The sequence below is a fragment of the Anabrus simplex genome, chromosome 8 (genome assembly GCF_040414725.1).
Source record: "Anabrus simplex isolate iqAnaSimp1 chromosome 8, ASM4041472v1, whole genome shotgun sequence".
NCBI lineage: Eukaryota > Metazoa > Arthropoda > Insecta > Orthoptera > Tettigoniidae > Anabrus > Anabrus simplex.
Genome location: NC_090272.1, coordinates 42,302,328 through 42,328,308, shown reverse-complemented (window position 1 = coordinate 42,328,308; position 25,981 = coordinate 42,302,328). Strand labels below are relative to the sequence as shown.

The 25,981-nt window shown below is 40.8% G+C and overlaps 1 protein-coding gene across 2 annotated transcripts in view; it reads left to right on the top strand.

Moving 5' to 3' along the window:
* Positions 1-25,981, top strand: part of Ptx1 (pituitary homeobox homolog Ptx1) — a 335,671-nt gene that overhangs the window by 164,814 nt on the left and 144,876 nt on the right. For both annotated transcript variants that reach the window (XM_067152853.2, XM_067152852.2), the window contains one exon: positions 10,980-11,239. In XM_067152853.2, coding sequence (XP_067008954.1) covers positions 10,980-11,239 — 260 coding nt within the window. The remainder of the gene's footprint in view (positions 1-10,979; positions 11,240-25,981) is intronic.

Below are 25,981 nucleotides of genomic sequence, written 5' to 3'. Positions count from 1 at the left end.
TGATGATCGCATGACGATTTGTGGTGACCTCATCAGTAATGCTAACGGTGATCCGACATTTCTCAACCGGATAATAACTGGAGACGAAACACGGTGTTTCTTTTACGATGCGCAACTGAAATGACAATCCGCCACCTGGAAAACGCCATCATCACCACAACAGAAAAAGAATACGACAAGACAGGTCAAAAGACAAGGTGATGCTGCAACTGTTTTTTAATCCAAATGGAATCGTTCACATGGAATTCCTCCCAGACGGTGCAACGGTAAACAAAATCCGCTACAAGGAGATCCTTGGCCGTTTACGCGATGCAATTCGCCGTAAGCGACCTAGGCTTTGGCGTACAAAGAATTGGCTGTTGCTACACGACAACGCCCCTGCACATCGCTCTGCCCTGTCCAAGAGGAACTTGCAAAGCAACAGGTGACAGTTTTGCCACACCCTCCGTACTCACCTGATCTCGCACCTCGCCTGAAAGCACTCCTACGTGGGCGCAGATTTCAGTCGTCCGAAGAGGTCATGACGGCCACAAGAGAAGCCATACGGGACCTTCCTGCTAACTGCTACCAGCAGCTATACCAACGTTGGCAAACGTGCATAACGGCCAACGGCGAGTATTTTGAGGGTGGATGTAGTTCTTTGTAGGTGTAAGCCGTGTAATGCGGCATCGTGTGGAACATACAGAGTCGTGTGGGTGCCTATCCTCCAGGCTTCAAGTCTCAGAACTTACTCTAATGACTGTACTACGTATTTTAATTCAACTGCAGGGAGTACTTTCTGGCAAGAGCGCTTTGTTCAACGAAGACAGTATTGATCCATTTAGCATTTAGCAAATAAGATGAAAACTCATTACTAGTACTACTTCCAATGCAATGCTCAAAATTGTGAGTTTAATGAAAGTTCTATTGTGTTTGATAAGCTAAGAGTAAACGAATTTGATGAAATGGCGTATGGCTTTTAGTGCCGGGAGTGTCCGAGGAAATGTTGGGCTCGCTACGTGCAGGTCTTTTGATTTGACACCCGAAGGTGACCTGCGCGTCGTGATGAGGAGGAAATGATGCTGAAGACGACACATATACCCAGACCGCGTGCCTGCGGAATTAACCAATCATGGTTAAAATTCCCGACCCTGTTGGGAAACCGAACCCATGACCCGTGTGACTAAAGGCCAGCACGCTAACCATTTAGCCATGGAGCCGGACAAATGAATTGTGTCATATATGGATAGGTTCATTAAATAGCTGTTTAGTCCGGTTCCATTATCAACAAATAATTTATTTTTAGATTTTCTTTCAAACTTTGCTTTAGGGCAATGAATGCCACTGGCTATATTGTCACAAATATATCTTTTGGCTGGGGTTCATCCGAAAATTTGTGTAACGTGACGCGACAAAATCTGTGACGGAAGTGTAACCATAGCAACCGTTCAGGCTGTGATGTAAGGTGTGGATGGTAGGTCAGGCAATGTTACCTAGCAACCATGCAGACTATGTCTTATGGCTGTTTATCTTCTGAAATTATCAGCTGTTGATGGATGGCCGTGACCCATATTTATGATCGTTTGATTTTTGCAAAGGGAAAAGTGGTTTCTTTTTCCTCTGTCCATATCTCATCCTTCACTTTTGTCCTGGCATAATCTGCATGTGTATCAGGGTATTCTCTCTCGATTCCATACTTTCTTGCTGTCACACTGGCTCTGCAGAGGAAACTGTGTCCGTGGCACAAAGGGAGCACAGCCTCTGCCTGTCCTCTCCTCTGCTGCGCTCCATGCTTTCCCAGCTGCCCTGCGCTGTCTTCAATACGCGGCCGGTGTGGGGTTGTCGTCACGCTCACCACGTAACCCTGCAGACTCGTTACGCTTCCTTCTTCTTGCCCCATTGCTGTGACAGCACTCTAAGTTCTAATGATAGCAGCCACTTCACACGGGATACATATTTTCACTTCATCAATCATGTCAAGTAATTGGGAATGATAATAAAGACAAGATTGGTGAGTCTCTTCGTCACTGATGACAGGGCGATGTAAACAAGCAAGAGTTCAGCTTGTAATTCCCGCTGTAAACAGCTACGTTGACGTGTTTTATATTGATGCTTTAAGCGCAGTGGCAGACTGCTTATTTACAGAGTTAGCGTTTGGAGATCACTTTATTATTAGGAACACAACGCGTAGAACTCGTTTTAATAATGTAGATTTACATTACAAATCTATCTCCATAAACTTTGTTTTTAGGTTTAAATGACTTTTACAGTGCCGAGCTGAGTGGCACGACTATGGAGCCAAGCTCTGCATTCAGGAGACGCGTGGGTTCCAACCCCTCTGTCGGCTGTCATGAGAATAGTTTCCTGTAGTTTCCCATTTTCGCTTCCAGGAAAATGACGGAAGAGTTCCTATGCCACAGCCGGATCCTTCCACGTCCTGATCCAATTTCATTCACCGTCATTAATTTCATGTACATTAGCTTCTCACTGAGGGTTATTTATTTATTTATTTATTTACAAGTGGCGAAGTTAAGGCTCTTGGCCTTCTCTTAGGCTAGGCGCACACTTGCGATTTATAATCGCATGAATGTTTAGCCGCAAAAATGAAACACATTGCTACAAATACGAATACACATACATGCGACCTTATAATCGCAGCGGTTAGATAGATGGAACCGGAGCTATTTCTTTGGCGACGCGACTGTCGCGCTCTCGGAATGAGTCGCATAGAAAGGAATGAATCTGCGCGCACAAGCGACTATTCAGTCGCAGTTCAAGCAATTGCCTTCATTATCTGACTGCATGAATTTTAGAATAGCGCCAGAAATATCTGACAACGAATCAAACGGTGACGATGTCCTTATAAATAGTGTGCCTGATACCGACAGATTGATACTGGAGATTGGAAAACACAAGTTCTTTAAAATAAAGAACTCAAAGAATGTAGTGATCCTAACCTAAAAGAAAAACTTCTGGGAGAAATCTGTTTCCGTGTCTGTCGAAATTGGAATAAATCTTCCGGGGTAGAGAAGAAAAATAAAGGTGTGTTCGATATCCTATCGGTGTACAGTTTAATTATTTTACATTTAATACGGTGGTGGCGGTTGTGTAATGCTAGATTATTGTAGTGTTTCAAAGACGATGGGCGTAATGACCTTTCGGGCAAATGATATTAGGATCATGTTCTTTTATTTCTTATAAGTACCGGTTCGCACATATGCTTTTCGCACACAATGAAATAAAACCAATAAACAGAACAGTATGATGAGTTAATTATTAGCATATCAAACATTAAAACCAATAAACGGATCCAACAAAAATAATTTTGATCTTGGGGCACTCCAAGTAGGCTAATTAGTACGAGTGCAACGCTGAGAAATTAAGGAAATTAATTAAGTTACGTTCAACATAACATACTCAAATAATTGAAGTAAGAGATCATTAATCATGCTTTAATGTTGTTTGAAAATCATATTCTCCAGAAGAACGTTTCTAAATGTTCTGAAGGAGGCCATTGCCCCCACTGGAGCAAAATTCTAAGATGAAAAGTAAACAGTTATTTAATTAATTTCTGATTTAGCAAAATTTTAGGTAAGCAAAGTTCAACAAATTAGCACATCCATTGTGCAACTGCAAAAAATAAACGATTTATAAGTCGTAGTGCGCATATAAGAATAACACACTGCGACAGCGATTTTTCTGTCACAGCGACCAGAAATGGCGAGTGCGCGCCTAGCCTTACACTTAACCGTGTTCTATGTTAAAGGTTAATTGTCTATTTTTAACAAATTAATAAGGTTAAAATTATGACAATATTGATGATGATTGTAATGGAGGAGAGCAACTTCTACAATCTGATGTTGTGGAAAAAGTGGGTATGCGATAAAATGTTGACAACAATTTGTGTGTTCGCGTCAGGAAGGGCATCCGGCCGTAAATCAAGCCCAAATTAAGAAACGAGACTAACAGTGCATGTGTTTTATGAAGGCAAAAGTTCCCGGTAACTTCAACCAATGAAACGAAAAGAAATTAACTACGTAACATTTTCCAATAAATATTAATTTGAATATTACCTAAAAAATATCACTATTTCAGTATTTTCAAGCAGAGAAAATTTAATTTTAATATTTTGTATGTATGTGTGCCAGTTAGACCCGTGTCTGATACGGGCTTGGGGATGAAGCGAGATTAAATTTCACGGCCGGATGCCCTTCCTGACACCATTCTCAGTCGAAGAGCTAATGAAGATGAAATGAATGAGGTTGGATAAGGAGGTGGGGGGAATCGGTCGTGGCCTATGGATAGGAACTGTCCCGGCATTTGCCTGGAAGTGAAAATGGGAAAGCACAGAAAACCATTCTCAGGACAACCGACGGTGGGGTTCGAACCGGCTCATCTCCCGAATGCAGAGCTCAGCTCCTTGGTCGTAGCGCGACCACTCCACTCAGGAAAACCCAAAATGTATTTTAAAAACAAAAATCAATTACAAAATTCAGAAGGGAAGGGGATAATTAGAGACACCTGCTTTTCGCAAAGTGCAAAATCACGAAATTTTTGCGAAATTTTACAAATTCGGCTCAAAACACGAAACCTTAAAATAATCGCGAAATAATCCACGAAATTATGGGAAATTACTGTTTGATCCACGAAGCATAATGTAAGGTGAAGTAGAAAATGATGAATGCTCTCGTCTAATAAAGCAAATTCCCATCGTACGGGAACTTTCAACCAGTGTTTAGGGATCTAGTTGGCAGTTAATGTAGAGCAAATAAAGATACTGACGTGACTGCCATTCTTCTTTCCTTGAAATCAGAACGTGGGCATTTTGTGGAAGCTACAGTGAAGGCTTTATGGATCCCGGTCAGCGATGTTGATAGTAAGCGGTCATTTTCAACGTATTGTAATGTAATATCTGATAGGAGAACAGCTCTGACTCCCAGTAATATGGAACTCATGTTATCTATGTCTTTTTCAGACTAATGTGTGAATTATGTACATAGGATAGGCTCCACTTGTTAAAGTGGCAAGATAATTTTTTTTCCAAGTATCCTTACTTTGATATAAATGTATATGGTTTTTCAGCAGAAGAATGACTCTCGTGTTCCTTGTAGATATACACTGTAAATATGAAATATTTTTTACTGCAAATATGCTAACAACTACCTTTTGGTTTGCCTTTTTTTGCTGTAATAAAGTGGAAATAAGAATTTAGTGAAATAATTGACAAAATAAAATAAAAATAGCGAAAAATATATCGGGAAGACATATTTTCAAAGACGAAATATATTTTGGTGGCATTTTCTTCACCTGCGGTCTTTCTTTGATAGATAGAGGATTTTTCTTCTGTCTCTTGGCGCAGGCAAGAGCAAACAGTAGCTTCCACTTAACTCTCAGTCTTATTTATACTAGGGACAGCATGAGATATGGGTGGTGCTACTGAGCACAACTAGTGCGTCTGGGTGCTGTAATAGCAGTTTTTGTTCCAGTGAGAAAAGTAATGATTAACTACGTCTCTCATCATGCCTTCGCACTTCTCTTTATAGTGCCGGTATATTTGGTTTCTTTATAACCAAATACGCACGAATTTAAGTGGGACATAACGCCTACCTTCTTATGATCTTTTGTCACACAGAAGAAGTCCATTTATATGCCGTATAGATTTGCGATTATCTTGTTATATTATCTGAGTGTGCAGGAGATCTGGAGAAATTGCTGAATGGTGTGGACACAGCCTTGGAGAAGGAGGGCAAGATGAAAATAAACAAGTCCAAAGCAAAAGTAATGGTGTGCACTCGAACGAAGTTAGGAAGTATGGAAGTGAAACATGGACAGTAACTAACTTATAAAGAAAAAGAATTGAAGCTTTTGAAATGTGGTGTTACACAAGAATGCTGAAGGTGAGATGGGTGGATCGAACCACGAATGAAGTGATATTGAATCGAACTGGTGAGAGAAGAACGATTTGGCGAAATTTGACCAGAATAAGAGAGAGAATGGTAGGACACATCTTAAGACAGCCAGGACTTATTTACAGTAGTTAGTTGTTGAGGGAAGTGTAGACGGTAAAAACGGCAGAGGTAGACCAAGTTATGAATATGACAAACAGATTGGAATACCGTATATGTAGGCTGCAGTAAATAAGATGGCGTAAAGCTCTTAGTTTCGGGAATATTCGAGGACATGGTCGGCTCGCCAGGTGCAGGTCTTTTGATTTAACGCCCGTACTGAGCATGAAATGATGATGAAGACGAGACGTGCACCCAGCCCCTGTGTCAGCGGAATTACACAAGGATCGTAAAAATTCCCTACCCTGCCGGGAATCGAACCCGGGAACCCTGTGACCAAAGGGCAGCCATGGAGCCGGACTATAATATGTGTAGTAGTTACGTAGAAATGAAATGTTTGGTACAGAATAGGGTGGCTTGGAGGGCTACATCAAACCAGTCTATTTACTGTTGACCGAAACAACAAACACACATATTAAACTAGATTTTTCATTAATCGTTTAGACACGTTAGTGTTCTGAAACTTGCGCCTATGCATGAAAATGATTCACCACATTCTGTACATTAAGTAAAAATAGGATTGCTACATTAGTGGTCATACTGGGAAAAATGCCTACTGAATACAGACCAACAATATCTTCTGAACTTCTTATCGTGGGTTTAGTAGCAAAACATCGTAAGTCAGTTTCGAATTCTTGATCTTTTCACACTGTTCTATGTAATGTGTTTCGCTCTATTCTCTGGTGATGTTCATTAAGTCGTACGAGCTCATTTTGATTACTGAATCTTCTAATTTTTATTATCTTGCTAAGTCTGAAAAGAGGAATTTAATCAGATAAATTACACTAATAGAATTTCAGTTACACTACTCTGTTGTCCGTTCTCTAACAAATTTATTGCATAACTTTAGAGATAAAAATTTCCAATATTCCGAGAAAAGGTAACTTATTGGCAATGAGAGCCTTTATACCTATTTTCTCAGAAGTGAGACTTTTGGCTTGATATGTTTTACTTGTAAACTCACCATCATAGGTAAATACATTATATCACAGTATTCCGTATTGAATGCAAAACAAAAGCTAAAAGGTTTTCACCTATTCAATACTCATTTATTGTAACCTAAAAAGTTACATATATTTTAAACTAGTTTCGGTCTTCCTATAGACCAAAAGTTAAGGCAAGACATGAATTATAATAGGTATAATTTATGAAATAAGAGTGTGTTGTTGACATTCGGTGGTAAGACAAGTATATAGTCGAATGATGATGTTTTCTTCTAATTTCAAGAATTCACTTCTTAAAAGACTAGGTTAAACACTTAAAACATTAACACTTGGAGAATCTTCTTGAATTCGGTTCAGTTAAATAGGTGTGAACATTAACCTTCTCCTTGAGTAGGTTTTGTTGATATGTACAATCGTCAAGGAAGTTTGTTCCGTGATGCGTGGGGATTATAATTTTGTGATTTTTTAAACTGGTGTGGTGTAAGGAATATCTATTGGGAAGTTCAACCCGTAGTCTTACGTCTGAAATGGGAGTCGATGGATTGCTTGCTGATATGTTTGGAGTGCACAAACTAGCAGAAAGGCATGTTACACTAAACAACGATGCTGTTTCTGACCCTGTTGACCCTATTACTCAATTTGTGTGTGTATTTTTTTACTCATTTTATCTCTACGGTTAATTTTTCTAATGATAAACCGAACTGTATTCACTCGTGAGTTTTATTGTGTTATGTAGATTAGCCTCTTGCCCCTTCAATTCCTTAAGAGGCCCATTCCCAGCTCACGGCCTGTCATCCACCCATTCCTAGTCACGATCATTGGACTCAACGCACATCCCGTTGTTACTCTTATGTATTTCTTGCGATATGCTATCATCCTCATGAACATTATTCTGTTCACACTTATTTCAACTGAACTAATTTCAAGAAGATTCTCCGAGTGTTAATACTGTAAGTGTTTAAGAAGTGCATTATTCAAATTAGGAGAAAACATTATCATTCAACTCTATACTTGTCTTACATTGTATGTCAACAACACACTCTTATTTTATAAATTTTATCTATTATAATTTATGTCTTGCCTTAACTTTATGATTCTGACTGATGATGGTCTCTAGCAAGACCGAAACTAGTTTCAAATATATGTAATATTTTTAGGTTACAATAATTAATGAGTATTTAATAAGCGGAACACTTTCAGCTCTGGTTTTACATTATTCTTCATTAAATTCATGATATTATGTACATTTATACTTCAAATTGCACTTTTTTAAAGGAGGAACATGCTGTTTATAAGAACAAGCGTGTGAAAAAATGGCGTATGTTCCTTGCCCCTCCCATCCTTAAATCTGTTCTGGATCCGCCACCGTAACATTGTCACGTTTGAGGATGGAACCAGCCTCCTGGTTGAATATTTAACGAACGACTTCTGGTAAAGGCATGTCTTCTCGTTGTGTTGCCAGTCCTCATTGCAGCAAATTATACCAAGGTGAAGACGTTGTGAGTGTCACGGCGACAACAATGAGTACTGTGTGAGGCAGCGCGCTATCTCGGAGATAAGCACAAGTCTCTCATCTCACCGACCATCCATCTCGCGCCCATGACACCTCTGTGGAGCACCTCACCGACAACACTACACACTGAATTGTAGTAATCAAATAGACATCCAGAACTTGTTCTACCGCCGGCAATACTGTAGACTGAATAGTAGTCATCAGATAGAGCTTGTCAACTGCATCACGCCGAAAAGACTGTAAATTGAATTGTAATGAACAAAATGACAGAAGTTGTCTACAGCAGTACAAACTGCATAGTAGTGATCATATACAGCGTGTAGGCTATCATAACTATACCGACAAAAAAAATATCAGAGATGCTCTTCGTATCATGGTGCAATCGGATTGGCGGAGAAATGTTTTCTTTGCGAGGAAATTAGGATACTTTGTTAGTTTCGGGTGCGCGATTCAAATGGACGAACTCGCCGTGTAGGGAAAAAGCCATTGCCGTGCTTCAGGGAAGAACAGAGGAGGGAGGAGAAATAGGGTGTGTGATGGCGACAGAGATAATGCACAAGTTTCCTCGTTCGACTCGCAGAGGACTGTCCTTGTCTCTTACAGGCAATATCCACAGATCGTTTATTAAACAGCCGTAACTGCACACACACACACACACACACACACACACACACACACACACACACACACACACTGTAATTAAGACAGACTTCTCAGTCAAGGAATGAACCAGATCGTTTCTTCTCTCGTCAATTGATCGCCACAACGTTCTTCATTATTTAACACGCTCGAATATGCAATGCTGCCGCCCCACGATTGTGTATTCCTTCAGTCATAACATCATAAATGTAATGCAAAACGCCCAGTGGTTTGAGTACAGTAGATGTTCATTATGCCCCCTCCTACTTCGATGAACAATTCACAACGGTGTAGGATTGACCTTTGGATTCTGTTCAGGATGTGTGGTGTGTCGCGCATTACCTCTGTCTCCCACTTCCCACTTCCCCTCCCTTCCCTTCCCTCCTCTGACTCACAGCAACAGGCAGCGGCATGACATATACGTAGACGTCAATTCGAATCGCGCGTCCGGAACTAACAAAGTATCCTAATTCCTCGCAAAGAAAACATTTCTCCGCCAATCCGATTGCAGCATCGTTCTTACAGTAACATGACACGAAGAGCATTCCTCAATTTTTTGTAGGTAGAGTTATGATACACCCTCTAGACATGCTTTGTCTACACCACCTCGCCGACAAGACTTCAAACTGAATGTAATTATCAGGTAGACATAATTTGTCTACTTCACCCCCCTCGACAACAGTACAACTTGGATTATAGTCAGCAAATAGGCAGGACGTGTGTGCAACACCTCATAGACAAGACTACAAACTGATCTGTTATCATCAGATGGACAGAACTTGTTTGCAACACCTCACCGACAAGAATAAAAATTGAATTGTTGTCATCAGATGGACCAAACTTGTGTGCAACACCTCGCCGATGAGACTACAAACTAAATTGTCGTCAGATATAGAGAATTTGTCTACTTCATCTCCTGGATAAGACTACAAATTGAACAGTAGCCATAAAACATAGAGAAACTGCCTACTCTACCACGCCGTGCAGTGCTTTGAAGTTATGAGAAATGAGGGGGAAAATAGAGGTGTTCGTTTCACCAGCGTATTAAGTTTACGATTTCACACTGTTCGTGGCCCTTCCCTTTCTTTGGCCGATACCTTCATTCTTCGAAGTGTCGGACCTCTTCCGTTTTCCTTTTGATTAGTATTAAGAGAGGGTGATTGTCCAGTCGTACTTCCTTTTAAAACAGTAATGACCACCACCACCACCACCACCACTACCACGAATCATTTCGGAAAAGGCTAGGAAAGCAACAGATAGGGAATCTGCCACCTGGGCGACTGCCCTAAATGCAGATCACTATTGATTGATTGATTGATATTGATTGATTGACCACCACCACCACCAGAATCCTCCCGAGGTGATTCCCCTGTGGCTGGGGCATTAGAATAACATCCACGGTATCCGCTGCCTGTCGTAAGAGGCGGCTAAAAGGGGCCCCCCTAGGGGCTCTGAATTTACGAACGCTAGTTAGCGACCTCGGCGCTCTTAGCTGTGTCCTGGCATTGCTTCCATTTACTTGTGCCAAGCTTCTCACTTTTATCTATCCTATCCGACCTCCCTTGGTCAACTCTTGTTCTTTTCCGACCCCAACGATATTAGAGCATTCGAGGCCTAGGGAGTCTCATTTTCACGGCCTTCGTGACCCTTGTCTTTCTTTGACCGGTACCTTCAGTTTTCTAAGTGTCGGATTCCTTCCATTTTCCTTCTTAGTTGCGTTAATAGATTATAGTTGTCCAGTCGTACTTCCTCTTAAAACAGTAATCACCACCACCGCCAGAATGCTTTCAAAGTGAGTGGAATGCAAACAGATCATGTGATGTTTCGTTCTTTTTCCAGGTGGGAGAGTGTTGGCCGTGGAGCCCGTGGGCAGTGCGGCCGTGAAGACTGAGGCGGGCGTGGACTCGGCGGACGGCGGGGGTGGTGGGGACGACTCCAAGAACGAGAAGAAGAACAAGCGACAACGCCGCCAGCGGACGCACTTCACGAGCCAGCAGCTGCAGGAACTGGAGGCGACATTCGCGCGGAACCGCTACCCCGACATGAGCACCAGGGAGGAGATCGCCATGTGGACCAACCTGACGGAGGCTCGAGTGCGCGTAAGTACTTGTCATGTCCTTGTTGCACTGAGCGGCCACCTCGTGGTCCTACTTCGACTGCTAGATCAAAGACAAATGAGAAGCTAATTTCCAAAAGGTACCAAATCAAAAAATTCAAAATTGAGATTATGATGGAAAAGATACGTTGGTAGGAGTATCCATAATGTGAAAGAGAAAGAAACAATCAAAGTGGCTCAAATCCATGTCAAACCGGGCGTTGAAAATGACGTTTGATGCCCAGAAATACCGGATCCCACGGAGTGAATTGGCTGAAACATAACGTATCATGCAGCCAATGAGCAGCCATTTCCAGGGCACGTAATGCCAAAAAGTATCATGTCCATTCTTTTCCTTGAATATTTCTTAAACTACAAAAGTTTTAACAGAAATAATTTGTAACTTATAACAGTGCACACAAAAAAATTTGCTAAAATGAATTTTCGATTAAGAAGTTTACACTATGAGCGGTTTTTATCTGTGAGAATGGATTATTCAAGCACATATAAATTTCATGTAGAAACAGTCGCAAATACAGAAGATATTAGGTAGGGGGGGGGGGTTAAGAAGCATACGTATCACAATTCAGTTCGTTTTCACAAAATTGCCCGCTGTAAGTAAGCTCATTTTTGTTTCAGATAAGCAATTTAAGGAATACTTTTACGTAATATGCAGTTCAGGAAGTGAACCATTTTAAAACTTACTTTACGCGTACCGGTTTGTCAGCTGCGAGCGTCGCTGCTATTACTACTGCTACTAAAATGTGTTCATTCCTCCCCTGAAGGGGGAGGCGGGCCTCTTAGACGGTGACGCTGTCTCCCAGGCCGGGAGATTTGTTACGGTGAAGGAGATGCGCGGAGGTGAGGGGCTTGGCAGCCGTGGCCTATACTCGGAACTCTCCCGGCATTCGTCTTAGTGCAGGAGAACGGAAAACCACGGACAGCTGACGGTTGGGGCCAGCCGTGTCGTCCAGCCCTGTCCAGTCTCCCGAATGCAGAGGCGTAGAGCCAAGGTAGAGCGTAGTCATCACTCCTCTGCTCGGTTGGCCGGTCAGAGTGCAGAGCTGTTGGACCACGGACCAGCCGTGGCCACTTGTGGGTCGAGACCCACTCTACATCCACCGACCCTGATGTTTGGAGCGAACTACTCAAGTTCATATCGATATTATGATGGATGTGAAGTTACACTAATCCGTTTTAATCGATCTTGTCTCATACTTGATCGTAGATATGTCTTCACTGTCCATAAAGTAGAGAATATTGTCAGTTGTAAGATAGCAAGTAGATGTATACTGCGTATTGGATAATGCAGGCCTATATCGCCGCTGCGCGAGCAATACCGCGTATCTGGCAACGCTCTTCTTATCCATCATTTCCCTTAAGACTGGTCACGCCTCCCAGCCACATACTGATATACAGTGCTTCAGAACAATGTTCGTTGAGCACATTTTCCTATGAGCGCGTATCAAGGAAAATGAACCTTAAATACATCATACTCTAGGAGTGGGTAAATATGTCATGCAAACATACGTTCGTACAATACGATACAGTAAGGTTCATTTTTAATTACACACGCGTATAGGAAAATGTACTCAAGGAAAATTGTTCTGAAGCACTGTCGCTCCTATGCCAAAACCACGAATGTTACAATGCTCTTCTTATCCATTATTTCCCTTAAGACTGGTCACGCCTCCCAGCCAGATACTGATATACAGTGCTTCAGAACAATTTTCCTTGAGTACATTTTCCTATGCGCGTGTGTAATTAAAAATGAACCTTACTGTATCGTATTGTACGAATGTATGTTTGCATGACATATTTACCCACTCCTAGAGTATGATGTATTTAAGGTTCATTTTCCTTGATACACGCTCATAGGAAAATATGCTCAACGAACATTGTTCTGATGGACTGCATATCAGTATGTGGCTGGGAGGCGTGACCAGTCTTAAGGGAAATAATGGATAAGGTCGCACAAGGGAGGTCTTCAGAAATCCACTCTCCAAGATACATCACAGTTTTGGCTCTCTTGATATGCTTAAATTCATGCCTGAATTTAAAGCAGAAATCTAACTTCTTGAAGCAGAGCATTTCGAGGACGTTGGGACAGGAAACTCCTGATAAACGTGTGACAGTAGTGAAATTTTTTGGCTGCCACTACAGTGAATCATTAGTTTGGACGACGGACGTCTTCCTCATGAATTCCGAGCCGAATAGATGTCATTGCTTTGTGGCAGCAGTTGCTGGCCACACAGCCTAGAAAAACTAGCACAGTTTATGAAAGACAGACATAAACTCGACTGAAATGTCACAAAAGAAAATTGAGAAATCAAGTCTAACGAATTTATTTGCACCGTTTCCTCCTCGAGCTACAAGCTGTCCTCATAATTATGCTTCCTTATGTTTTTGTCGTTATTTCTTGAATTTGTGAAGAAAAAACTTTGGAACTTAAACGTGAAGGTCTCTTAAAATACTGAGGTATTATCATCGAGTAGAGAGAGTTTATAACTAGAGAACCTAGACGCGTTGTAATGCAAGGGGCCTTACAACCTAGAGATTTATAGTATAGGTTTCAAACTGAATTTATCCGGAATTTATCAGGTGGGACTGAGAGTGGACTAAATGAGAAATGATCAAATTTAATGATCGAGTGATTTGGCCGCGTAGTTCAAGTTGTTTATCTGAGATCTTTGCAGTCGGTAGATGATCGGTTCGTATCCCATCGACGCGTCGGTACCCTGGATGTAGTTTTCGGTGGTTTGCCATTTTTACACCAGGCATATGCTGGTGATGTGTTCTAATTAAGGCCACGGCTGCTAATTTCCTAATTCTATCCCTTCCCCATCCCTGTGTGGCCAAAAGCCTTTGATATGTAAGTATAAAAAATAAAAAACATATAACGAAATTAGACAAATGTATCAAAGGAAGTGTGATGCGGTAAAAGGACTTGTGATACATCGTCAGATTCAAAAGTACGGATAGGCCTACTCAAGTTTAAACACCGATAAAATAAGAACGACTGGACCAGTCTCAAACCTAACACATCTGAAGTCTTTCTGCATTTGAAGGGTATACAACTTTTTTCTTTACATTTTCATTCTTCGAACGAAAAGAGAGCCTATTTTCCGCCCTCTACGGGTAACTAGCGACTTAACACTCTTTAAAATAAAAAATATGTCATCCGATAATAATAAACTCTTAAGTGGTCTTAGGAAAAGTTATAAAAATTACAGACTGTTTTCGTCATTACTTGAAATAATGTTGTCAATTTAATATGGAATGTGTTTCTCAGCAGTCAGACGAAGTTGTGCTTAACACTGTAATTACGTTTTTGCTATCAGTGTTCACAGAAAACGTATAATAGTGCCTCCACTTAGTGTATTCAGCCTAATTATTATTATTATTATTATTATTATTATTATTATTATTATTATTATTATTATTACAATGCGAGTCTTAGTCGAGTTGCCAGTTATTCTCTATGCCGTGTCTGGGAAAGTGAATGCTGCAATAGCTGCTGATCCATACAGCTCACCCAATGATTTCATGGTCTCAGGTAGTCTGCGATAAGCTTCCGTATAGCGGACAGTGTGCCAGTTCTTGTACAGTAGTAATTGATCTGTTAATTGAGTTTGATAGCTTCCGAATGAAGAGTTTTAAATGCAATACGCGCGGAAATATTGAGGACTAATGCTGTTGAATTACAGAGAGGGAACCGGAATATCATCTACAAACTGAGAAAGAGCGTTTCCAACACTTACTGTAATGGGGCAAGTTTTATTGTTTTTCTGTCTGTTTTTTCATTCTGATTATCCATTCGAGGAAGTCAATCAGTTTTCTATAGACATACGGGTGCGGTGTGACCATGACCGCACTTTCCTTTCTCGAAACGCAGCATCCCGTAGGGGACACGTGCACGCAATCCTTCAAAGCGAAGATTTTGTTTTTGCTGAAACTGATAGCTTATTATGTTGGGAATCTAAGACCCAAAAGGATTTAATTGAATTCAGTATCTAAGTGCACAAAATTCCTAACACATGCGCGTCAGGTGCCATGCCCCCTTTTAATCTTCGCTGAACTCTTTACGTCTGTTTTGTCAGGCAGTTGACGGTATCACACCTAGGAGTATTGAAGAAGGGTGTGGAGTATCATTTCCGGTAGGTCATGCATGGCGTTCACCGCGGAAAGTTAGTTTTTATTTGAGAGATACAGTCAGTGGTTTCGTGTTGTGAATTTCAATCGTCGTTTCCTAGACTTCCTTTCTTTTATGACAAAGGTACCTTTTTCTCTAGAACTTCTAAAGATATTAATCTGAAACTTGGTACACAGGCAGACTAAACACTTTCCTGTAAGGAAATTACCACATGTATCATTTTATGGACCTGAGAGTTTAATATGTAGGCCTAGTCTATGTATATTTTGTGAAGTTTTCAAAATGAAAAGTTCATATGATTTTAAGAAATTAAAAATAGGCACGAAATTAAAAATGCCTGCTGGCACAAAATCATCATGTTCTTAGAAAACCCTGCGACTTCCTAAACACTAGGCGATACGAACCTCCATCGCTAAGTCATTGAAAGACGCTGATTACACAGGCACGAAGAGGTCCATGGTTTGTCAGAGAACGGCAATACCCGTAGGATTGATAAGATAGCCTTCAACAAGATCAGTGGATATATTATTGATCCTACGGTTCGGTTTGAATCGCACGCTAATCAGCCCAGTGAAGTACACGAGGAAAAGAAGAGCATTTACTAGCCAACTATCCCGTTCTACCCCCGTGAATACGGACTCTATAACATTGAGGTGATAGACCTCATGATCGGTGCAAGAGGAAAAAATTCCTAAGTTCTTTTAGGAATTCCGCCCAAGATTAAGATTACCAAACTCGATGACGAAGAATGTGGTCCTAAAATCCTTGAAAGGTTCGTTATCAGTACTGAGCCATCGTCTATATACTGTAGTCATTAAAGGGGTTCGGAAGTTTATGAGCTAAAGAAGTACAAATTATGCAAGCAAATATGCCCTAAAAACTAGCAAAATACGACCTTAAAAAGGGTAAAATATGACTTAAGCACTTTAGGAATACGAAGAAAGTGTTAGAGTATTACTAACCTTCAACGTTCCGAAAAAAAAAAAAAAAAAAAATCTGGTGATTATTAGCGATAAAACAGCATGCACAATGATGCAAACTGACAGGCCTGCAATAAGTACGTCAAATCTTTATACATTTATCGATTTTCATAGTCCTGAGGCGCACAAACACAAAACCAGAGAATAAGCATGACTTTCGGTATCTGCTGGCGTACGTTCGTAGTACATTTCTTTCTTGGAATCACGTCTTCTAAACCTGTCTGCTTCGGGGAAAGAAGGAAAAATATATTCACTACAGTATTTTGAAATCTTGTGTTTGAAACTCAATGAAGATAACATGTACCTTTTTAAAAACGACGCCTCAATTTAAATAAAAATGCTCAAAATATAATTAATTAATGTTATTTGCTTTACGTCCCATTAACTACATGCACAGTTTTCGGAAACGCCGTGGGGCCGGGATTTAGTCCCGCAGGAGTTCGTTTACTTGCCAGTAAATTTACCGACACGAGGCTGACGTATTTGAGCACCTTCAAATACCACGGGACTGATCCAGGATTGAACCTGCCAAGTTGGGGTCAGAAGACCAGCGCCTCAACCGTCTGACCCACTCAGCCCGGCATTCAAAATATTAAAAAAATACTTATATCAGTAAAGTGAGCAAAATATGACCAAACCTATAAACATGGCTGAAATATGCATTTATATGCAATATAAACTTTCTGTAAATGGGGTTAGGGACCAATCATTCGCAGTTATGTTTCAGATTTCGGGTGAAATGAGCTCAGGAAAGAAATATGACTTTACCTTAACACCCGAAGCTTAGTTATTAATGTATTTAGTATAGTTGTTCCTCATGGGGAGAGAGTTTATTCTCTGAGTATACATATTTTAAAAACAAGGGACTTCTTTGACAGGATCTGAGTACGTTATGTGTAAACATTAATATCGTTGGTTTATTAAGAAAAACGTGTATCTCTCAAAGCTCTTTCTATCCATTATTATCCTTAATGTCGGGATCCATGGCTAAATGTTTAGCTTGCTGGCCTTTAGTCACAGGGATCCCGGGTTCGATTCCCGGCAGGGTCGGGAATTTTAACCTTAATTGGTTAATTTCGCTGGCACGAGGGCTGTGTGTAAGTGTCATCTTTATCATCATTTCATCCTCATCACGACGCGCAGGTCGCCTACGGGAGTCAAATCAAAAGACCTTCATCTGGTGAGCCGAACTTGTCCTCGGACACTCCCGGCAGCCATACGCCATTTCGTTTCATTATCCTTACGACTGGTCAGGCCTCCCAGCCAGATATGGATATGCAGTCCATCTGAACAATATTCATTGTGTTCATTTTCCCGTGCTAAGGTGTAAAGAAATATGAACCTTAATTACATTATACAGTAGGAGTGTGTAAATACGTCACGCAAACATATATTCCTACAGTGCGGTACGGTAAGGTTCATTTTCCTTTACACATCTGCATAGGAAAGTAAACACAACGAAAATTGTTCAGATGGACTGTATAGTCCTACTGAGATGCGTGACCAGTCTTCAGAAAAAATAATGAATAGAGGTAGGATTTTGACACACGAGGTTTTGTTTCTTCAACGACGATATTATTATTATTATTATTATTATTATTATTATTATTATTATTATTATTATTATTTCTCTTTTCGAATTTGGCCATCTATGGACCGTATAAGAACTTAAGGCTTCTTGGTCTTTCTTCTCTTCTCTCCCAGAGCCTCTTCATTGTTTCGTTTCTCATCTTTCTCTCCTGTTCGGAAATGATCCATTCGGGTCTCCTTTTTTAGTGGTTTCTCTTCAAATGATTTTAAACTGTCGCCTCTTCTTCTGAACTCTCTTCTATTGTGGATCATCTCTAGTGTACTTCCACTTTCTTCTGCATCTCTCTTGACCTCTTCTACACACCTGGAGGTGACCTTTATTCCCACGATGTATTTGAAGATAGTTTTGGTCAGCCGTTTGTCATCCATTCTTACCAGGTGTCCGTAGAATTTCATTCTTGGTTTCCGCATTGTGAACCTTCCAGTGTACTTGCAGAGTTCCTACTTTCTCCTTTTCTTCCAAGTCCCATCAGAAGTCTTCTGCAGTTCCTGAAATTTTCTCAGAATCTTCCTTTCTTTCTTCTTGAGTTCGTTCAGCTCCCCCATTAAAACAATTAAAATAAGGCACTCTGAAGTGTACAATCCTTCCGGTTTTATTCGTGACTTATAATGTCGGATTTTGGCCTTGTAGGATATTGCCCGTTTGTTGTACCTGTTCTGTGTTACCTTGCAGTCCAGATCTAATTTTCTGGCTCTTGCCTTGTTCGCCTCTTTATCCAGTGCTTTGGGTTGCATCCATTGTCCCAGTCATTTGAACTTCTCTGTCCTTTTAACATTCGAAAGTTTTACCTCCATATACGTATATTATTATTATTAGTATTATTAATTCGTGTTGTTTGCAGCCCGAATGTGCTTGGTATGTTGGAGATAAGCCAGAATAAGGTACTTAAGAGGGAGCGAAGGGGGCCAGTGACAAGTTGTCTTTAAAAATAAACACGACGAATAGCTGAGCTGCATTTTCAAAATAATAATTTCTAAACACGTATGAAGAAGTGCGCCATAAATAAGACGGTCTGTTTACAGACATACATCACGTTGATGGACGCGGTAATGCTGCGGGCTTTTGTCGTTATAAAATAGCCTGCAAATGGGATTATAATTGATTGGATTATATTTTATGATAAACAAATTGAAACATTTTAAGAATATTATGTCCAAAACATAATTATATCCCCATTTTAATGGAAATCACTCTAAATACGAATCCCATATTAATATTCAACTGTAATCTGCGCGTAATGAACATATAAACATGGCAAGATTGTTTCAGGAACAATTAGCATTAATAATAATAATAATAATAATAATAATAATAATAATAATAATAATAATAATAATAGGTTCTAATAATAATAATACTAATAATACTAATAATAATAATAATAATAATAATAATAATAATAATAATAAATAATAATAATAGGTACAGTAAACTTGCGTCGGAACCTGTTTCTCGCAACACCCACTGGCGCAACAGTTTCATGAACTGCTAGCCAGGTTAAGTGATGCTGGCCTCAGAATCACTTTCGCTCGGATTCCAAGCCACGTTCGGATTGCGGGAAATGAACTTCCGGATGAAGCCGCAAAGGAAGCGGTACTTTTACCTCCAAAACCCATTAATGTACCTGCTAAAGATATTTCGTCGTTGCCGGGACAAAACCTCCTATGTGATAATATTTTTGGAGATATACTGACCCGCAGCACATACATTATGAAGAGCGAGAATGCCTTGACAATATGCACACAATTGCACCTTAGATGACAGAACCTTACCGGCCAAAGTTCTAAGCTAAAATATTTCACATAGGTGGTTTTGTCCCGGCAGCGACGATTTGTTCTCAGCTGTGTCGAACCATCTTGACGTCCTGGGAATCGGAGTGGCTAGCTATCTGAACTCCCAACAAGCTGAGAGCAATTAAGAAGACAACTACTGTGTGGCGGTCCTCTTTCCGGCCTTCACAGAGAGACGCCGTAGTATTGCGTAGGTTGAGAATAGGTCACAGCCGATCTACGCACTCTTATCTACTAAAGAGGGAAGACCCCCCCCCCCCAGCGTGTTCTTGTGATGCCGTATCCATGATTTTCTTTAAGGCTGGTACGCCTCCAGGTATTTAGTCCATCAGAACAATAATTGTTGTGTTCATTTTCCTATGCGTACGTGTAAAGGAAAATTAACCTTATCGAACCGCGCTCTAGGAATGACTTATTTAAGCACTCCTACAGTATAAGGTACACAAGGTTGATTTTCCTTTACACGTTCGCATACGAAAATTGTTCTGATGGACTGTACTGTATATCTACATGTGTCTGGGAGGCGTGACCAGTCTTAAGGAAAATTAGGCTATGGATAGGAATAGCATTGTTTTACATGACCTTTTGCTCGAGCAGCGACGATTTGTTCTGATGAACTGTAAATCATATGTGGCTGGCAGACGTGACCATTCTTACGGAAAATAATGGATAGGAAGGGCATAATTCGATTCCCGGCAGGGTTGGGAATTTTAATCATGATTACAGTAGTTAATTTCGCTGGCGCGAGGACTGAGTCATTCCATCCTCATCACGACGCCCAGATCGCCTACGGGCGTCAAACTAAAAGACCTGCACCCGGAGAGCCGAACATGTCCTCGGACACTCCTGGAACTAAATGACATACGCCATTTCATAAAAATCTCCGGGCAAATATATCACACGGGTTCAGAGCACTTGAGTTCGGCTCCATGGCTAAAAGGTTCTGGCCTTTGGTCCAAGGGCCCCTGCGTATGATTCCCGGCCGGCTCGGGGATTTTAACCGTAATTGGTTATTCATCTGGCTCGGGGGCTGGGTGTTTGTATTCGTCTTAACACACATCTTAATTTACATATAGGCTAACACATCACACTACATGCAATAGTGAATACGTCCCTGCGCACAGGGTTGGCGTCACGAAAGGCATCCAGCTATACAAACGGCCACAATCCATATTAAATGCCGATCCCAGGTGACTGGGTAAAAGTCAGGAAGAAGAAGTCCCAATGGCTCAGAGTGCAACAGACATCCGGTGTCGCCCATGCGCTCTGTGTTGAACTGCTCTTACTGCCCAATCTGTCTATTATTTGCCAGTGGTTTTGGTGGTATTGGTTTTTGTATGTCTTCTTTATGGGAGCCATATTTTTGATGTAACAAACAAATTTTATGAAGTTTTTAAAAAATTCACACAAACGTGTTCTGAGACCTTTAATTTAAGCTCTCACTCATTTCTGCGTCCGGCTCCATGGCTAAATGGTTAGCGTGCTGGCTTTTAATCACAGGGGTCCCGAGTTCGATTCCGCAGGGTCGGGAATTTGAACCATAATTGCTTATTTGCCCTGGCACGGGGCTGGGTGTAAAAGACATGCACCTGGCGAGCCGACGTCCTCGGACACATCGCGGCACTAAAAGCCATACGCCATTTCATTTCACTCGTTTCTGTAAGTTTTCAACTTTACAACTCTAAGTATCGCACTAACGATTTCCGTGGTCTATCTATGTAATGACGTCATGTCTACAAAATATTAATTCTGAATAAATGTTTTGTTTTATAGAATTGCGACACTGTTGCTGTGTAGACCGCCCTATTTTTAGTTGGGAGTAGATGTATATGTATGAAGCTATACGTTTTTGAAATTAATATATTTTTTAATGTTATTGATTTTATAACTACGTTTGACGGTGTATGGAGACGCCAAGCTGCCAGAATATTGTCCCGTAAGCGTTCTTTTACGTTCCAGTAAATGTAGGACACTAGGCTGACGTATTTGAGCACCTTCAAGTACCACCACAGTGGGCCAGGATCGAACCTGCCAAGTCGAGTTCAGATGGCCAGACCCACAACCGTTGAGCCACTCAGACCCGCCGCTTGAAACAGGCGCGCCGACTTCGAGTAATTATTGGGGTGGAGCATGATTAACATGAACATAGGCATGTGAAATGAGGAACAACTAACTATATATATATATATATATACGTTTTTTGCTAGTTGCTTTACGTCGCACCGACACAGATAGGTCTTATGGCGACGATGGGACAAGGAAGGGCTAGGAGTTGGAAGAAAGCGGCCGTGGCCTTAATTAAGGTACAACCCCAGCATTTGCCTGGTGTGAAAATGGGAAACAACGGAAAACCATTTTCAGGGCTGCCGATAGTGGGGTTCGAACGTGCTATATCCCAAATACTGGATACTGGCTGCACTTAAGCGACTGCAGCTATCGAGCTCGGTAACTAACTATTAATGCAAATATTTCTATATAATAACAATATTCACAAACAAATAGAAAAAGTAACATAACAGTAATAGAGCTTGTTTCCCAAATACATTTTTGAACGAGTCGTATGTACGAAGTTCCATAATATTCACAAGTAAATAGAATAGAAAATTCATAAACAAATATTTTGTAGGAATGTTTTATGTACGAAGCCGTCCGACTCGTTGGTTGAACAGTCAGCATACTGGCCTTCGGTTCAGAGGGTCTCGGGTTCGATTCCCGGCAGGGTCGGGAATTTTAACCTTAATTGGTTAATTTCGCTGGCACGGGGGCTGGCTGTATGTGTTGTCTTCATCATCATTTCATCCTCATCACGACGCGCAGGTCGCCTACGGGCTGTATGTGTTGTCTTCATCATTATTTCATCCTCATCACGACGCGCAGGTCGCCTACGGGAGTCAAATAGAAAGACCTGCACCTGGCGAGCCGAACCCGTCCTGGGATATCCCGGCACTAAAAGCCATACGACATTTCACATTTCATGTACGAAGCCATCAAAAAATCACAAGTAAAAAAGTTAGTTTTTCATAAATACGTTTTCTTAATAAATGTCCTATTACTTTATATTGTTCATTTCATGATATGAAATGTGGAAAGCTCTACCACCCGAGGTACCGCCTGAACAGCCTGCATAGGGAAATGCAGTTCTCTGAAGGAATGCCTGCTTTCTAACCTCATTTCTTGATATAAAACCATCTACCACTTTCTCTAGATTTAACGCCGTTGCAGCCTCCGAAGACTACCATACTCCACGTTTGGGGGAGGGGGAGGCAGAAAACGCCTTGCTCCCCCCCCCCCTCTCAAAGTCGGCGCCACTAGTTTGTAATGAATGCCTCTAGAATCGATATGAGGGGCCTGTGGGTGCAGGCATCTTTTAAATGACGTCAGCACGTCAATACATTATGCAGAGTCATTCTCACAACAGTAAAATGTAGCAGTTCTTAATTTGTGTTCATACATCTTATTGATACATCTCACGACTAATATAATTTATGAGATGATTTGGTCACCACACTTTAGAGTTCATTAAACAGTAGCCTTTTAAAGCAATTTAACGCCCAAGGCCTCACTCACTGGTGTGTATACGTTTTCCAATGCCCCCTGCGATCGTAGGAGACTTGGCAACTGCCGCTCTTAGCGGCGGATTACCAAGGCCCCATCCATCATCGGAGCGGCAGCGTGAGCGATGATTAGATAACTAGCGAGATGCCGCCTAATTGCTACACACAGCCAGTTATCTTGTGCTCGGCGTATCCATCTTTCTAGGACAAGCTGAATTACCTCGTACAGTCAGAAATGTACAAAACTGTTGGATGTAATACAGGCGTATTATCCAGTACCACAGGCATTGTCGGCATTCGATCTTACTAATGTAGTACGAATATAGTCTTTATCTGCACATAACGTTTCTTTGTCGCAGTTTTGAGAGGATTCATAGTGTACACTTTGGGAAGGCGATATTTATCATGTTTGTCTGTCTGACATTCAATTAGAACTGAATAAACGGGAAAACTGTTAAACCATTTTTTCACAAAACCTGCCAATATTAAAGAAGATATATCAGGAGTTTCCCCGCATTTATTTTTATCTCATATCGTTCAGTAGAACATGTGTAATACTATTTTTAACCTGCAGAACACCACTCCTTAGGCAGAGAGAAACGATATAATATTGGTTTCTTGATAAGAATCGTCGTAGTGTTTGGTAGTGTCTTGCCTTCTACTCCCAGTATGGAGTACAAAGCCATCCGGAGTACGTTATTCTAGCACCACACATGTTGTGTTTGAGACATCAGTTTTAGCGCTATTATTTATTTATCGTATGATGTGCACAGATAGATTATATAAATAAGTATACAATATATACACAATATATACAAGCAGAAGCCTATAGTTCCAAATCAAGTCCATTGATCCATTTTAAGGCCTCCTCAGTTGCGTTATGAATGTCCTCCAAAGAACCTTGAAATGCTCTCTGTGGACACTCGACAATTACATGGTGAATGGTCTGTGACGTAGCTCCACAATCACACCCAGAAGACTTCTGTCAGCCCCATTTATAAAGAGTATAGCCGCATCTTCCTTGATTGACTCTTATCCTGTTTAGAGTCCTCCATTGACGTCTGGGTAGATGGAATCCGGGAGGTTGAACATGAGGTAGAGTCACAAGATGTTGATTGGCAACAGAAGACTGCTGCCAATGGTGTAACCAGGCGTTCGTGATGGAGAACCCAGATTCTTCCAGTGTAAGTGCAGTGCGCCAGGGTGGAGATCTAGACTTAAGTCGTGGAGGGGCAGGTTGAATAAAATCCTGGTGAACGGGGAGGTTGGAGTCCAGGCTGGTCTTCTTCCACAGTTTTAGAAGAGCTTCAGACCTTCTTAAGCAAGGCGGTGGAATATAGTTATATAGTCTATGTCTACTTAAAGGAAAATGAACCTTAAATATATTATACTGTAAGAATGCCTAAATATGGCATGCAAACGTACATTCCTACAGTGTGGTATGGTAAGGTTCATTTTCCTTTGCAAGGCGGCATAGGAAAATTAATGCAACGAAAACTGTTCGGATGGACTGCATGTCCATATGTGGCTGGGAGGTGTGACCAGTCTTAAGGAGAATATTTGATAGGAAGAGCACAATGGGATACGAGGTATTACTCTGGCAGCGACGATATACATTTTTTCTTTTACAAATTTTGTGAAATGAAAATAATACCTCTCAGGAAATAAATCACACTGGAAAAAGTATTTGATTTAAGCAACTTATCCTTCTGAATTTTTATAGAAATAGGTGTAGTTCTAAGTAATAACTCCTGAAAATATCAAGTGACTACCCAGACAAATTTCCAGTAAAGTGAACATGAAATTTGATTATTATTTTAACGTGGGTAGGCAGATGTTTCTCACCTTTACTTCGTACCCCTATGAGGGAGTGTTCTTGGAGTCTGCGGAGACCGGCTCAATGAGCCACTTGAAATGTTCGAGAAGATCCCTGTCTAAAAGCTTCTAGTTAGCATATCGGGTTACCACTTGTGTGGTGTCCTCAGGAGATGGTCTTTGTCAGTAATGTTCTCATTCTACTTCCCTCTGTCGATCTCAGGATCAAATCCACCAGAGGTAATCGGATTTTTGAAGAACGGGAACTGCATGTTGTTCGATATCCGAGAATAGAATATTATTGTTTACGTCTTTATCTCGGCCGTTTGGCTGTATTACTTATTCTAGATACCTGAATTTATTCAGGGGCGTACGCAGAAATTATTTTCCAGTGTGGGGGGGAATATTAAATATTAAAATTTGAGGACTGCTATGAAATAATGTTGGGTGCATATTGTAAAATTAGAAACGCTATATTAAAACTTTCAAAATTATAAAATTATTTAATTAAGACACATTTTGTATTCATGTTGATAATTACAATAGCAGATGTCTCCTGGCCTTTTTGGCCAGCTCATGGATTATATTTTCTACCTTCTAAATATTTCAGGGATGAGAAAGAGCGTTCTGGTATGGCAGTCTTATTAGTAAGACAGCAGACAGTTTCAGTACTCGATGTATTGTTGGGAAAATATCACTGTCGGAAAATGTTACGTGCAGAAATGAAATCCATTTCTTCAGGATGTTTGCTTTTAGAAGATAAACTTATATATATTTGTTTATAAATGGATGCATCAATAGACTGTTGGCAAATACGTAGTTCTAATTGAAACAAAACAATGAGCCACCTAAAATCTTCATAT